Consider the following 15,967-nt stretch of genomic DNA (forward strand, 5'->3'; position numbering starts at 1 on the left):
GTTCTGTGCTAGGACCGATTCTGTTCACCTTATACATGCTTCCTTTAGGCTATGTTATTAGGAAGCACTCTATTAATTACCACTGCTATGCAGATGACACTCAGCTGTATCTATCTCTGAAACCTGTTAACACAAACCAGTTAGCCAGGCTTTAGGCATGTCTAAAAAACATAAAGACCTGGATGACCAGTAACTTTCTACTTTTAAACTCATAGAAAACAGAAGTTATTGCATTTGGGCCTAAAAACCTTAGAAATAGCTTTTCTAACAAGATAGCTACTTTAGATGGCATAGCCCTGGCCTCCAGCACTACTGTGAAAAACCTTGCTGTTAATTTTGACCAGGACATAATTCACACATAAAACAAATCTCTAGAACTGCCTTCGTTCACTTATGCAATTTTACAAAAAATAGGAACATCCTGTCCAAAAGTGACACAGAAAAACTAGTCCATGTATTTGTTACCTCAAGGCTAGATTACTGTAACTCATTACTATCTGGATGTCCCATTATCTCCATAAAAAGCCTCCAGTTACTCGAGAATGCTACAGCCAGAGTCCTGACAGGAACTAGCAAGAGAGATCATATTTCTTCTATATTAGGTTCTCTTCATTGGCTCCCTGTACAGTCCAGAATAGAATTTAAAATCCTTCTTCTCACATATAAATCCCTTCATGATCAAGCTCCTTCATACCTTAAAGACCTCATAGTATCATATTATCCCAATAGAGCACTTCGCTCTCAAAGTGAAGGTCTACTTGTGGTTCCCACAGTTTCCAAAAGTAGAATAGGAGGCAGCGCCTTTAGCTATCAAGCTCCTCTCCTGTAGAACCAGCTCTCAGTCTGGGTTCAGGAGGCAGACATTCTATGTACTTTTAAGGCTAGACTTAAAACCTTCCTTTTTGACAAATCTTATAGTTGGTTCTGGTAACCCTGAACCATCCCTTAGTTATTCTGCTATAGGCATGATGCAGCCTGGTTCTGCTCATGGTTTTTTCTTACGTTAAAGGGAGTTTTTCCTCTCCACTATTGCCAAATGCTGCTCATAAGGGATTTGTTGGGTTTTTTGTAAAGTGCCTTGAGATGATTTTATTGTGATTTGCAAAATTGAATTGAGTTATTTGCCATTTTAAAATTATTACTAATAGGATCTTTTTAAAGCCCTGATGAGAAACAGTATTTGGTTTCACATTGTGAAATGACGATGAAGGAGATCTTAAATCTTGACTCCTGAACAACGAAGCAGAAAACAGTGTTTTTACTGCATCACTGTGTTACCAATGTTTTACTGTAAACTCTGATTCATAATTAGGCTATAATGACTGAGACTTTACTTCTTTATGTTTATGTCATGTTCATGTTCATACTGACAACAGTCAGAATTTCTGTGCACTGTGCAGCAGTCTGGGTGATCTGTTTTCTCAGGAAGTTGTTTCTCTCCAGATTCATTCAGGTGATTTTCCTGCAGATTCCTGCTTCAGTCTGAGCTTCTTGGATGATGGGGCTGCAGCATCACTGTCATTTCTAAAGCTTCCATCAGCCTGAATGGAAACAGAGCACAGCAAGAGGAGGAGCTACACAACTGAATATGAAAGGCTTCATTTTGGAACTGAAGAGCTGCTGTCTTCTCTCTGTTGTTCATTCAGTCCAAGTGAAAATGATGCTGCTGCTTTTCATTTGGATGCTGATGGTCTCCTTTCATACTGGTAAGTCAACTCTAACTGGAGAAAGTGGTGAAGATACAGAAACATTCCTGAACAGTTTTCTAACAGTGTGTTCAGCTTCAAGAAATCTAAGTTTCATGATGAAACATATTTTTGTTCTTCTCAGGATCCTCTGAGGATTTACTGACACCTTTTAAAGAGGAAATGACGACTTTGGAAGGAGACACTGTGACTCTCTCCTGCAACTATTCAGGCTCTGTGGACTATGTTTACTGGTATCACCAGAAGTCCAGTTCATCTCCACCGCTGCTAATCGCAGAATATTCAGAGACCACAGGGAGAAGGTCTATGAGACATGACAAGAAAACAAAGGAGTTTCATCTGCAGATCTCCTCTGCTGCAGTGTCTGACTCTGCTGTGTACTACTGTGCTCTGCAGCCCACAGTGACAGGAAACACCAAAACTCTGTACAAAAACCTTTGGAGCAAAGACAACACAATACTCCACAACATCCACCAGATGGAGACACACACTGTTAAACTTCTGTGGTTTGTTGCAGGAAGTCAAAGTCCAATCAGCTTGATGCTGAGGAGAAGAGCTGTGCAGCAGACACTGTTTAGTTGTTTCATTCTACTGCAGTGGAAGAACACTGTTCATCTGCTGTCTGACTTCAACAACTCCAAAGACATGTTGCTTTACTTCTTTCTCTTTTTATCTCACTTCATAGGTGAGTTTGACCACAAACAGGCGTCTCATTCAACCTTGCAATGAATTTGTCTTTGGCAGGAAGTCCTGGTCAACAGTTTGTGTCCACAGAGTAACACTGTACACTGACATTTTCCTCTGTCTTCTCCTCTCAGCCTCATGGACAATGTTCGTCTAATGGCTTCATTTTCTCTACTTTTTCCAGGACTAACAGCTGGAGACACAATCTCTCCTGTAGAAGATGAAGTCACTGGAAGAGAAGGAGAATCTGTCAAACTCACATGTCACTATCAAACAGATAGAACTAATATTTATCTTTACTGGTACAAACATCATTCAGACCTGGAAGCTCCTCAGTTTATACTCTGGAAAGGTGCTAGATCAAGGAGTGATAGACAATATATTCCTGATAATCGATATGAATCCAAAACATCAGATGCATCAACTGAACTGACCATAAAGAGTCTAACCCTGGCAGACACAGCTCTCTACTACTGTGCTCTAGAAACACAGTGATACAAAGTGTAGAAGAGTCTGTACAAAAACCTGAACACAGATATCTGACTACTCTTCAAAGGGAGGGAAGTGGGATTCAAACCACAGCTTCATATCAGATTTATTCTGCTCATTCCTGTTTGATCAGAGTCCCTGTGGTTACAGCTGCTAATGAAACACTGGGGGAGGATTCACATCAGCAGCAAATCCACATCAATGACAAACCAACTGTTGATGCTTCAGACACAAGAAACCGTGAAAACAAATAGACAGACTGACTTACTCAGTTAATCCTCTTCATACACTGTGGGTCATTAGGCCACAATGAGCTCCTTCCATTGTTCACCATCCTTGGAAACATGGAGAACTACAGCCCAAATTCACACTAAAGTATTAACTAATAACACACTGACATCACTAGTTTATATGTTCAGACATCAAAATACACAGAAAAACTCAAAACAACAAAAGATTCAAACTTTCACAGCTGAAGATTTTTACCAAGTTTCAACATTTTTGATTGAAGCTTCAAAACAAATCCACCATCTTTGATTTGACCAAACATGATATTTACATTCAAGAGAAAAAATCCTGAAGAGAATTTACAAAGTCCCATTTGTCAAATGTTCCTTCTCAGTTGGCTTGTACTAGTTGTGATAAAAGATATTAAAGGGGTCGTAGCAGGTTCCCAACAATTAGCAGCTTTATATGTCAGGGACCAACGGGAATGTGCAGCAGCTGTAAAACAGGAAATGGGTCAGCTGAAATGTCCAATGACGATCACATACAAGACAAGTTGGACACTGAAAGGAGACTGGTCCAAACTGTATTCAGAGTAAAGTTGTCAGCAGGGGAATAACACAGGGCTGTGAATGAGCCCTGTCACTGTGATCAGGCTCCTCCTTCTAATCCACCAACTTAGTGTTGATGAAGACTAAACAGAGAGATCACAGCCTTCTTCATACTGGCTGGAGCTCCCAGTTCCTCAACACTGCACATATGACGCCTCTGTTCATCTCAGTGTTGCTGGCTGCTATGTGCCTTGGTATGAACACAACTCTGTTTCTCTGATATCATTCCAGCATTGACATGACTCTTTAACAGCACACTGACACTGTTTGTTGGTGTTTTACAGAATGCAGAGCACAAAAAGACAACGTGCTGCAGCCAGAAGGAGATGTGACTGCTACTGAAGGAGACGCAGTAACACTTGGCTGTCTGTATAACAGCAGTTCAACAAATAATTATCTCTACTGGTACAAACAGGATGGAAACAACAGCCCCACGTTCATCCTGAATCGAGTTAAACTGGATGAAGGCAACACACCAGACGAGTACAGGGAGAGATTTTCATCCACACTGAATTCCACATCCAGATCAGTTCCTCTGAAGATCCAGAAACTTCAGCTGTCTGACTCTGCTGTGTACTACTGTGCTCTGCAGCCCACAGTGACAGGAAACACCAAAACTCTGTACAAAAACCTTTGGAGCAAAGACAACACAATACTCCACAACATCCAGCAGAGGGAGCCACAGACTTCATCAGCTGTCTCATCAACATTCGATCAGCCCCACTTTTGTTGTATTGTCTGAAAATTTGATGATTGTGTTTGCAGCGTGAACAGGTGTTCAGTTGTACAGGGAGCAGGGGAGGGGGCTCAGCACACATCCCTGTGGTGTTCCAGTGCTGTGGGTCAGGGGTGGGGATGTGTTGGGAGTCAGTCTCACTATTTGTGGGTGAGTGCTAAGAAAGTCTTTAATCCACAGTACCACTCTGCTCGGGACAGTGGTGTTAAAAGCTGAGCTGGAGTCAAGGAAAAGCATCCTCACATACACCCCCTTCTGCTCCAGGTGTGTCATTGTAAAGGGCAGTGTTTATGGCAGCCTCTGTGATTCTATTGGCCCTGCATGCATACTGATGTTGGTCTAAGGTTGAGGAAAGAGTAGATGTTATATGACCCAGGACTAGACTTTCAAAGCTCTTGGCTATGATGTGTGTGAGTGCGACTGGTCTGTAGTCATTCAGACAGCTGATGTTTGTCTACTTGGGCACTGGGATGAAAGTGGTGGTTTTCAAATATGCAGGTACAGTAGCATGTGCCAAGAAGATGTTAAAGATATTGGTGGAAATCACTAGGAGCTGATGGACAAATGCACAGTCCATCTCTGCAGCTCTTATCAGAGCCCTCACATCTACATCACTGTGGTGGGTTGAGCAGACGCTAGCTCCATAGCCTTGTCCGTGACCTGTGGATGTAATCAGGTCTCAGTTATGATCATTACACAACGTTCCAGGATTCTAAGCTCAAATTTGTTATGATGTACCACAAGGATCAGTACCAGGTCATCTGAACCTTTGAGGTCACATGGATTATAATACTCCCAAATTCAGGTCCATTTCTACCATGTTGCTGCACCTTCCATCATAATGTGTGTCAGGAGCTGGTCCTGATGTTTTACCTGTTAATGCCAAGGTCAGTGCTGGAGTTCATGGACCTTCTGCAGCTGAGTGGATCCAAATCTGACATCCTTGGATTTGGCCCCAACTATTAAAAAATAAACTCATTGAATTCAGTGACACATGAATGACAGAAGTGGCAAAGTGTGTCTTTTGTAATGAGAAGTGTATTGAGTGTTAGGTAGAAATGAGAGATGTACTGATACACTGAGTACATACTCATTGTACAAATGCACAGTCCATCAGCTCCATCATTGTACCAACCACAGCAAAACTGAGCTGGTTTGGAGCCAGGAGATTACCAGGCACATGCAGTATGAAGTACTGTTAGTGTAGACTCACATGGGCAGTCTGTCTGAGAGAGGGCTGGATTGGTGTGTGCATGATAAAACTGCCCATAGACTAAATAAGAATCTCATCTGACTTCACTGATTTTAATTACAGGCACAAATACATGCTGCGGTTGTCCAACAGTCATTTTGTAGAAAACAGTGGCTGCCTGAAGACCTCACACATTTTTGGAGCAAATTTGATCAATTACTTATGAAATCCACAGCACAATGTTCAGTCTCTGAAGTCCTACATGAGGCCATCTCCAGACTATATAAAACCAATTTCACCATGATTTTAAATGATGTGTAAATGACTTATGATGCTGCCATTTGGAGACAAGACTTCACAGGATTCTTTGAGGATGTTCATAAATATGCCAAAAGAAACAAAAAGAAAAGCCAGCAGAAAAATAAAGGTTTATCTGTTCAGAGTGATTTTAGCGTCGATAACGTTCAGTGATATCAGAGGACGAACAGGTTGAGGGAGGAGCAAATCTGTCAAAGAGCAGAACTAGTCCCACTGTGAGATTCATTCAATATCTAAAGCAAACACAACACAGATACTGTCTGTAAGATGCTCTCACTGCAATGCTGTGGAATATTTTCTCTTGTTCTGATCATACTAAAAGGTAGGTTACAGCAGGAATCAGACATGAGACCCAAACCTGAGCTTTACCGCTATGGGTCACTTTCAGTTTGTCAGTCTGTACAAACTCTACTGTGGACACTGACTTCAGTTCCTGCTTTGGTCTGTTTGTACGTCTGTTATTGTGTTTGTTCATTTTTGTTGTTCAAATTGTTAAAATCTGAACTAAAATATAGAAAACTCAGGAATCATGAAAACCACTGGAACAGACTATCAGAGTTTAGTATCATCTTTAACAACATTCATCTCTTCCTTCAGGTGTCGGCTGTGAAGATCTGAGTCCAGTCAACAAAGAAGAGTTCAGTTTAGAAGACAGCACTGTCACTCTGTCCTACAAATACCCCAAACTGTCAGCTGGTGATTATTTCTTCTGGTATCGCCAATATCCAGTAAAACCACCAGAGTTCCTCATCTCACACTCTGCTTCAGGACAAGTATTTAATAATCTAGTTCCTGGACTGAAGGTCAAAGTGCATGAAAAGCAAATCAGCATGAACATCTCCTCTGCTGCAGTGTCTGACTCTGCTGTGTACTACTGTGCTGTGCAGCCCACAGTGACAGGAAACACCAAAACTCTGTACAAAAACCTTTGAATGACATGTTTTAATAAAAAGCTGATTTAGGATTGTTAAATAAAGGTTAACAATTAAAATCACTCTGAACCACAACAATACGCATTCAAACTATTTAAAAATACTATATATCTACAAGATTTAAAGAATAAAAACTACTAGAGGAACAAGAGATATTAAACTAAAAGACACAGGGACAGGGAGAGCACTCCAGAGACGGGGGGCAATGCAACTACATCCTCTATAGTCCGTGGTAGTGAAACGTGCGGATGGTGTGGAAAGAAGAGCCATAGTGGAAGAACAAGAGTATATGATCGTAGGACCTTTGAAAGGTAAGGTGGCGCAAGGTTATGAAGGGCTTTAATAGTAAGGAGGAGAATTTTAATCAAGCAATCAACACGATATTGATGGGAAGACAATGAAGCTGTTGAAGAGAGGGGGTGATGTTGTGTGGTGGGAGTTTCGGTTATAATATGAGCAGTAGATTTTTGAACCGGTTGAAGGTTATGAAGAAGAGTTTGAGAGGTTGAATTTGGTGCCCAGCAGAAGAACTTCAGTCTTATTACTATTAAGCTTTAGAATGTTTAAAGTAAACCACAATTTTATTTCATGTAAACAATTAGTAAGACAGGTCGGTGGAACAGCAGAGTCAGGCTTGGTGGAGAAATAAAGTCATGTATCGTCTGCATAGCAGTGCAAGTGAATACCAAATTCCCTGAAAATCTGGGCAAGGGGGAGGAATCAGATTAAAAACAAGACAGGGCCTGGGAAAGAGCCTCATGGACCAATACTAGTGACAGGATAGGGCTGTGAACAAAATGTTTTTAGTTGAATAAAATGGACACGATTGGAGCTGTATGAAGTAAACCAGGTGAGAGGAATACCAGTAATGCCAATAGCTGCTAAGGGGTCCCATAAGATATAATGTGAAACAGAGACAAAAGCAAGACCAGAATGGTTAACAGCCCATCATAAGCAGCCATTAGCAGATCATTAGTGACCTTCACCAAGACCATTTCAGTGCTGTGTTTGGGACAAAACCCAGACTGAAATGATTCAAACTAATTCTTGTCATCAGGATGAGCAGAAACATCTGCTGCAGCTGCGACCTTTTCCAAAATTTTTGAGATAAATGTCAAGTGAGAAATTGGACAAAAGTTTTTAAGGTTGTTGGGGTCAGCACCTGGTTTCTTGAGAACTGGAATTACAGCAGCTCCGTTAAAGGATGATGGAATTAGTCCCGTGATCAAAGAAGAGTGGATAATGCAGGTACTATAGAGGTAAAAAGTGTTAACATATTTATGGCAGGATGTGAGCAGGGGACTTTCTTTATCAAGAGCCGGTGGAGAGGCCTGTACCACTTTCTTGTTGATTACCTTAGTAGGTCGTTAAAAGTTTTAGAGCCATAAATTCCCAAAAGGGTACAAGTCTTTCATCAATCGTGGAATATGAACATAATTCTGCTGCTTTAGGTCCACTACAGCTTCTAGATAACGTCAACTAAGAATCTTGAGACACAACCCAGCACCCTGACCCACCTGTTGATTTCTGTCCCTAAATGAAGCCCAGGTGAGAGAGTCTGAGCTCAGGAACATCAAAGTGAGAAAAGCTGCAGGTCCAGATGGCATCACCTCCAGGCTCCTCAAGTCCTAAACAATTAGCTATATCATGTTATGATAATAAACAGAGGCTGCCAGATCATATGTAAAAGAAATTCTATTTCATTGCATCATTTTGGTAATTTCTCGATATATCACAGTTTATGATGAGAGAGTTAAGGAGTCACATGGACACAAACACTGTTTGTCAGAGCTGTGAGAGAAAGGAGGAAATGATTAAAGGAGGAGCAAAACCTGGACTCAGCAGAGAAAAGACAAATGTTCACAGTGAAGCTTCATCCAACAACAGTCAGATTCTCTTTGTGTTTAAGATGCTGTCAGGGAACTTCAGCCTGTTTCTGACTTTGATTCTGCTCACAATAAGAGGTAGGTGACATTTTCAATATTAACAGAGTTTTACTGACAAAACCTTGAGCATCATAAAGTTACAGAGTTATGTCTTCCTTCAGGTGTCGGCTGTGAAGATCTGACTCCAGTCAACAATGAAAAGTTCAGTGTAGAAGACAGCACCGTCACTCTGTCCTACAAATACTCCAGACAAGCAACTAGTGAAAATTTCTTCTGGTATCGCCAATATCCAGGAAAACCACCAGAGTTCCTTTTGTCTCACACAGGAACAGGAATGAAACTAAATGAGGAGGTCTATGGACTGGAATTTAAAGTGAGTGAAGATAAAACCCAGATGGATCTGCAGATCTCCTCTGCTGCAGTGTCTGACTCTGCTGTGTACTACTGTGCTGTGCAGCCCACAGTGACAGGAAACACCAAAACTCTGTACAAAAAACTTTGGAGCAAAGACAACACAATACTCCACAACATCCACCAGAGGGAGACAAACACTGTTAAACTTCAGTGGTTTGTTGCAGGAAGTCAAAGCCCAATCAGCTTGATGCTGAGGAGAAGAGCAGTGCAGCAGACACTGTTTAGTTTTTTCATTCTACTGCAGTGGAAGAACACTGTTCATCTGCTGTCTGACTTCAACAACTCCAAAGACATGTTGCTTTACTTCTTTCTCTTTTTATCTCACTTTATAGGTGAGTTTGACCACAAACAGGCGTCTCATTCAACCTGTTGATGTAACAACATATTTCAAATGATTTAGTCAAGAACTTTTTAATGATCACATGTGAAAGAGTCAAGAACCTGGGTTCAGGTTCCTGATGTTAGAACCTCTTTCAGATTAACTGACATGAAAATTGCTCATTTTGCAGCCATGGGTTCTATGAACAGCGTCAAACCAGAAAGAACAGAAGATGCTGTTGCAGAGGGAAGAAACATCAACCTGACCTGTACATATGAGGGAGCTATCTACAGCATCCAGTGGTACCGACAATACCAGAGATCCAGACCAGAGTTCCTGCTCTACATCACTGAGGGAAAACTGATTCATCCAGTTCGTTCAGATTTCTCCGCTCACATTAACTCAAAAAAGAAACAAGTGGATCTGGAGATCAAGTCTGCTGCAGTGTCTGACTCTGCTGTGTACTACTGTGCTCTGGAGCCCACAGTGACAGGAAACACAAAAACTCTGTACAAAAACCTTTGAAGCAAAGACAACACAATACTCCACAACATCCACTAGAGGGAGATACACACTGTTAAACTTCAGTGGTTTGTTGCAGGAAGTCAAAGCACAATCAGCTTGATGCTGAGTAAAACAATAAGTAATAACTTAAAGTCCATCCATCCATCCATCTTCTATACCCGCTTTTCCTGGTTCAGGGTCACTGTTTATGGCCCTAAAAACAAAACCCAGTAACTTCAAAACAATTCTAAAATGAACCATCTGTCAGAGAAGAGAAGCCAAAAGCTGGGATATGCACTCAAATTTACAAATATTTGTTGGAAGTCGAGCTGCTGCATTCTGAACCATTTGGAGACAAGAAAGGGACAACTGATTGACGCATTGCAGTAATCAAATCTAGTAATAAATTATTAAACTTCAGAAATGACTTCACCTTGCTTAGCAACCTCAGGTGGAGGAAGCTCGATTTCACTACTAAATTAATCAGTTTATCAAATTTCACTGAGATTTAAAACATCAGCCATATTCTTAGGTTGGAGAGACAGTGGAAAAATGCCTGGTAAGACATATCTCTCATGGCTTTAGAAGGTAAATGAATCTGAATATCATCAGCAGAGCAATGAAAAGAGAGGCCCTGTTTCTTAAAGACAGATTCCAGTGGAAGCATGTGCAAATAAAACTAAAAGGGACCAAGGACAGACCCTTGAGGGACACCACAGGAGAGGGGGTTGAAGAAGATGAGTAGTTATCAATATTTACAGCAAAACTTTTATAGGTGAGATAAGACCTAAAGCAGTTAATCATACCACATATTCCCACACATGGTTCCAGACATTATTATTCCTCAGTGCCACTGTCACTTAAAAAAGACTGAAGTTGGGTAAAAACAATGTTCTCTAAAACCTTTGACATAAAAGACAACTGGGATACAGGTCTATAATTGGAGAGCACAGAAGGATGTAGATTGGTCTTTGTAAGCAGAGGCTGTGCCAGAGCTCTTTTAAATGCTGCTGGGACTACCCGTGTACTCAGAGATACATGAATTAACACTAAGAACCAAGACCCGACAGATTCAAAAACATCCGTGAATAGACGTGTTGGGATTACATCTAGAGAACAATAAGAATGTTTCTTGTGCTGTACCACCTCTGATAGAACAGACAAAGATTCTGGTTCAAACTGATTGAAGACAGCTGAAGACAGAGGGACATCAACTAAAACAGAGGAGGTGGCACTAAAACATCGCATAATGTTAGTTATCATGTCCCTAAAATAATTAATCACCTCAGGAACAGCAGGCCTTATCTGTCACACCAACCACAATATGATCAATATGGACAATTTTCCAATACAGTCAATGTCTCACTACAAAAAAAGAAGCAAGAGAGCTAATGTGAATTTTATTGAGCTACATGAAACTGAACACATTAAGATACTGACTCAGAATGAAACAGACAGAGATTCTCAGACTGCTCTAATAAGAAAGAGGTAATAGTTTGTCTAAAGACCACAACCGTAAGAAGTCTTAAGAACTACACACTGGTGCCTGTAACAGCTGATGGAGGTTCATCCTTACCAACTTCTGTCCTTTGGTGAGACTGAGTATGGATCCACTACACTTTGGAGTGAACTAAGAGTCTGTGCAGACCCTGGATGTATATCTAAATAACCAATATAGTGTTATCTTATCTAATCTTGTTTTCAACCTGTGAAAAGGTGATTCATCCTTTGAACCAACACAGCTACCTTTTTTGAGTAGATATATCAGAAACATCCCCTCTTCAACTGATCCAAAATACTGCTGCCAGTCTGGTACCAGACAGAAGGGTAACAGAGAAAACACAGATGTAAGAGGAGACAGAGATTCAGGGAGGAGCTAATCTGGAACTGAACTATAGAAGAGAGGAACTTCCATATTCAACAGAGTTCAAGGCACAAACCAGAAACATTATCTTCATTCAACATGCTGCCATTGGACTGTTATGTACTTTCTCTACTGTTACTATTGTTTCTAAGAGGTTTGTAAGATTGTGCATAAAGAAGTTCAGTTCCAGTGTTACCTGAATGTGATTTCTGGATTGAGACTTTCCCAACATGTTATAACAGAGATATGTTTCCCTTCAGGTGTTGGCTGTGAAGATCTGACTCCAGTCAACAATGAAAAGTTCAGTTTAGAAGACAGCACTGTCACTCTGTCCTACAAATACTCCAGACCAGAAACTGGTGTCGCCAATATCCAGTAAAACCACCAGAGTTCCTTTTGTCTCACACAGGAACAGGGATGAAACTAAAAGAGGAGGTCTCTGGACTGGATTTTAAAATGAGTGAGGATAAAACCCAGATGGATCTGCAGATCTCCTCTGCTGCAGTGACAGACTCTGCTCTGTACTACTGTGCTGTCAGGCCCACAGTGACAGCAAACCCACAGTCTCTGTACAAAAACACAAGCTGACACACTGACAAGCTGCTGGAAGCCTTTTTTCCACACTGTTGAAGTCAACGGTTTACCTCCACTAGAGGGCCACATCATCAAGTAGGCGGTGCACTACTTCTGCCCTGTGTTCAACCGTTGTGTCAATAAGAACAATTCTCAGACTGAATGTTGAACATCAGCTAGTTTCTCCTGTTCATTTCAACCTGCTTGGACAGATGGAACATTGGCTGTGGATTATTCTTGCTGCTCTTTGCTTTGGTAAGATAGAAAGTACAACATGTTTTATCCTCAAACATTTGAACACATCACTGAGCTGACATCAGCCCTTTTTATGGTTCACACTGACAATGATCCCTGAAAATCAGATTCATTCTACATGTCTATGTATCTGTCTCTTTGCCAGGTAACTCTTTAAACCTGCTGATTGTTCTGCTTTCATCAATCATCTTCATTGATCCATCTCTTCCTCTGCATGTTCTGTTCTTCCCCAGAGTGTAAAGGAGAAGACAGAGTGATCCAGCCAACAGGAGATGTCATTGCTGCTGAAGGAGACACAGCCACACTGGGTTGTACTTTTGAGACCAGTGCTACATCTTACTACTTATTCTGGTATAAACAAGAAGAAAATAACTTTCCTAAGTATATTTTGCGACGTACCACTTTTGGATCAGAAGACAATGATCCAGACTTTCAGAAAGACAGATTTAATGCTGAAATCAACAAGACATCAGTTCCTCTGAAGATCCAGAAGCTTCAGCTGTCTGACTCTGCTGTGTACTACTGTGCTCTGCAGCCCACAGTGACAGGAAACACCAAAACTCTGTACAAAAACCTTTGGAGCAAAGACAACACAATACACCACAACATCCACCAGAGGGAGACACACACTGTTAAACTTCAGTGGTTTGTTGCAGGAAGTCAAAGCCCAATCAGCTTGATGCTGAGGAGAAGAGCTGTGCAGCAGACACTGTTTAGTTGTTTCATTCTACTGCAGTGGAAGAACACTGTTCATCTGCTGTCTGACTTCAACAACTCCAAAGACATGTTGCTTTACTTCTTTCTCTTTTTATCTTACTTCATAGGTGAGTTTGACCACAAACAGGCGTCTCATTCAACCTCGCAATGAATTTGTCTTTGTCAGGAAGTCCTGGTCAACAGTTTGTGTCCACAGAGTAACACTGTACACTGACATTTTCCACTGTCTTCTCCTCTCAGCCTCATGGACAATGTTCGTCTAATGGCTTCATTTTTCTTTACTTTTTCCAGGACTAACAGCTGGAGACACAATCTCTCTTGTAGAAGATGAAGTCACTGGAAGAGAAGGAGAATCTGTCAAACTCACATGTCGCTATCAAACAGCTGCAACTGGTGTCTTTCTTTACTGGTACAAACATCATTCAGACCTGGAAGCTCCTCAGTTTATACTCTGGAAAGGAGCCAAAGGAAACACAGGTCAATATATTCCTGATAATCGATATGAATCCCAAACATCAGCTACATCAACTGAACTGACCATAAAGAGTCTAACCCTGGCAGACACAGCTCTCTACTACTGTGCTCTAGAAACACAGTGATACAAAGTGTAGAAGAGTCTGTACAAAAACCTGAACACAGATATCTGACTACTCTTCAAAGAGGAGGGAAGTGGGATTCAAACCACAGCTTCATATCAGATTTATTCTGCTCATTCCTGTTTGATCAGAGTCCCTGTGGTTACAGCTGCTAATGAAATGGGGTAGGATTCACATCAGAAGCACATCCACATCAATGTCAATGACAGAATATATTCTCTTTGGCAGCCCCAACCTTCCCAGTTTCGAGTTTCTGGTTTTGACTTTCTGACACCTCATGTCAAAAACCTGGGGGTGGCCTTAGACAATAACTTAAACTTCCATAAACAAATTAATTCTGTTGTGAAGGGAAATTTTTTTCAGCTATGCCTCCTTGCAAAGGATTAAGTCCTTTCTGAACCACAGTGACCTAGAGAAGCAATTCACGCTTTCATTAGCTCCCGGCTAGATTATTGCAACGCTCTTTATGTTTGCATTAACCAAGCTGGCATCCATCACTTGCAACTTGTTCAGAATGCTGCGGCCCGTTTGCTGACTAACACCAAAAAGCATGATCATATCTCCCCAATCCTGTATTCCCTCCGCTGGCTACCCGTATGATTCGAAATTCTTTTTAAGCTTCTGTTTACGTTCAGGTACCATATTCCATAATTGTGAACCTTTCACTGAAAAAGATGACATAGTAGTTCTCTGAACTCTACAATTTCCACTTACTGCACCTCGGGTCTTCACACCATCACTATTATATTTTTGTATCAGCTGACAAATAACATTTGGGGCGAGGCCATTTATACTCTTCAATATAATTTTTTTGAATGAAAACTTCAAAAAATTATCAAAACTTAGGAAATTATACTTTTGAAGAATTTGACAATGATGCCATCTCATTGATTTCTGATCCATTACTTTTAAGGTTTGTTTGTATAATGCCATTATGGGCTTGATAACTTATTCGGAGACCTGGCCCAGACAATCACACAGTAGGACATATGTGATAGAATCATAGCATGCATATATATTTGAGCTGCTTTGACAGATACACATGGTCTTATTATACGAAGAATTTAAATTTGTCTTAATAATCTTAGCCATTTTCCCAATATCAAACATCAAACTTGAGTTTAGAGTCTACAATGACCCCTAGATACTTAAAATCACTCGCTTCCTCACTTTCCTTTTGGTCAATTTTGATTTTAAATGTATCCTGGCCTTTGTTCTTTAATGAAAAACACATTGAAACTGTTTTAGTATAATTTAATGTTAAACAGTTATCCTGCAGCCACTTGGAGACACTAGCCAGCTGCCTGATTAACATCTCTGCAGCCTGACTTGGAGTTTCTGCTGTTACATATACAATTGTGTCATCTGCATACATTTGGCAACCAGCCTCTTTGCAACTTTCAGATAGATCATTTATATATAAACAGAAAAGCAAAGGACCCAATACTGAACCTTGTGGTACACCTAGTTTGCATTTTAGAAGTGATGACTTCACACAGTTGATTTTAACACGTTGCCGCCTTCAATCCAGGTATGACTTAAACCAGTTTAAAGCTTGTTGAGAAAAGTTAAATTGTTTAATTTATTTATAGGTACTTCATGGTTCACAGTATCAAATGCCTTTTTAAAGTCTAGAAACACTGCTCCCACTACTTTTCCCTGATCCAAAGTACTTTTAATGACATATAGCCATTTCTTCTGAATAATCTGGTCGAAATCCAAATTGTTTGGGATTTAAAAGTTGATTTTTTTTCCAGATATTTCATTAGTTGTTCAGCCACTAACTTTTCAAGAACTTTAGAGATTACTGGTATAATTGAGATGGGTCTATAATTACATGTGTCATCAGTTTCTCCAGACTTAAAACTGGGGTCAGAACAGCTGTTTTAAAATTTTGTGGGAACTCGCCAGTTTTAATAGATAGGTTGACCAAATGTAGTATTGGC

The 15,967-nt window shown here is 40.6% G+C and overlaps 3 gene segments (V, D, J or C); all 3 read left to right on the forward strand.

The window, feature by feature from the left end:
• The first annotated feature begins 1,509 nt into the window (after positions 1-1,509).
• LOC113129623 (Ig kappa chain V-VI region NQ2-6.1-like) lies at positions 1,510-3,192 on the forward strand. The segment is given in 3 exon segments: positions 1,510-1,706; positions 1,831-2,140; positions 3,183-3,192. Coding segments are annotated over 3 exon segments (438 nt in total).
• A 518-nt stretch (positions 3,193-3,710) lies between these two features.
• On the forward strand, positions 3,711-4,304 carry LOC113129629 (T cell receptor alpha variable 19-like; the record flags this gene model as incomplete). The annotated part of the segment is given in 2 exon segments: positions 3,711-3,909; positions 4,000-4,304. Coding segments are annotated over 2 exon segments (423 nt in total), but the record flags the coding sequence as incomplete, so codon positions are not given.
• Positions 4,305-8,679: 4,375 nt separating this feature from the next.
• LOC113129627 (T cell receptor alpha variable 9-2-like) lies at positions 8,680-9,227 on the forward strand (the record flags this gene model as incomplete). The annotated part of the segment is given in 2 exon segments: positions 8,680-8,857; positions 8,941-9,227. Coding segments are annotated over 2 exon segments (441 nt in total), but the record flags the coding sequence as incomplete, so codon positions are not given.
• Positions 9,228-15,967: the final 6,740 nt, after the last annotated feature.

The sequence above is a fragment of the Mastacembelus armatus genome, unplaced genomic scaffold (genome assembly GCF_900324485.2).
Source record: "Mastacembelus armatus unplaced genomic scaffold, fMasArm1.2, whole genome shotgun sequence".
Classification (NCBI taxonomy): domain Eukaryota; kingdom Metazoa; phylum Chordata; class Actinopteri; order Synbranchiformes; family Mastacembelidae; genus Mastacembelus; species Mastacembelus armatus.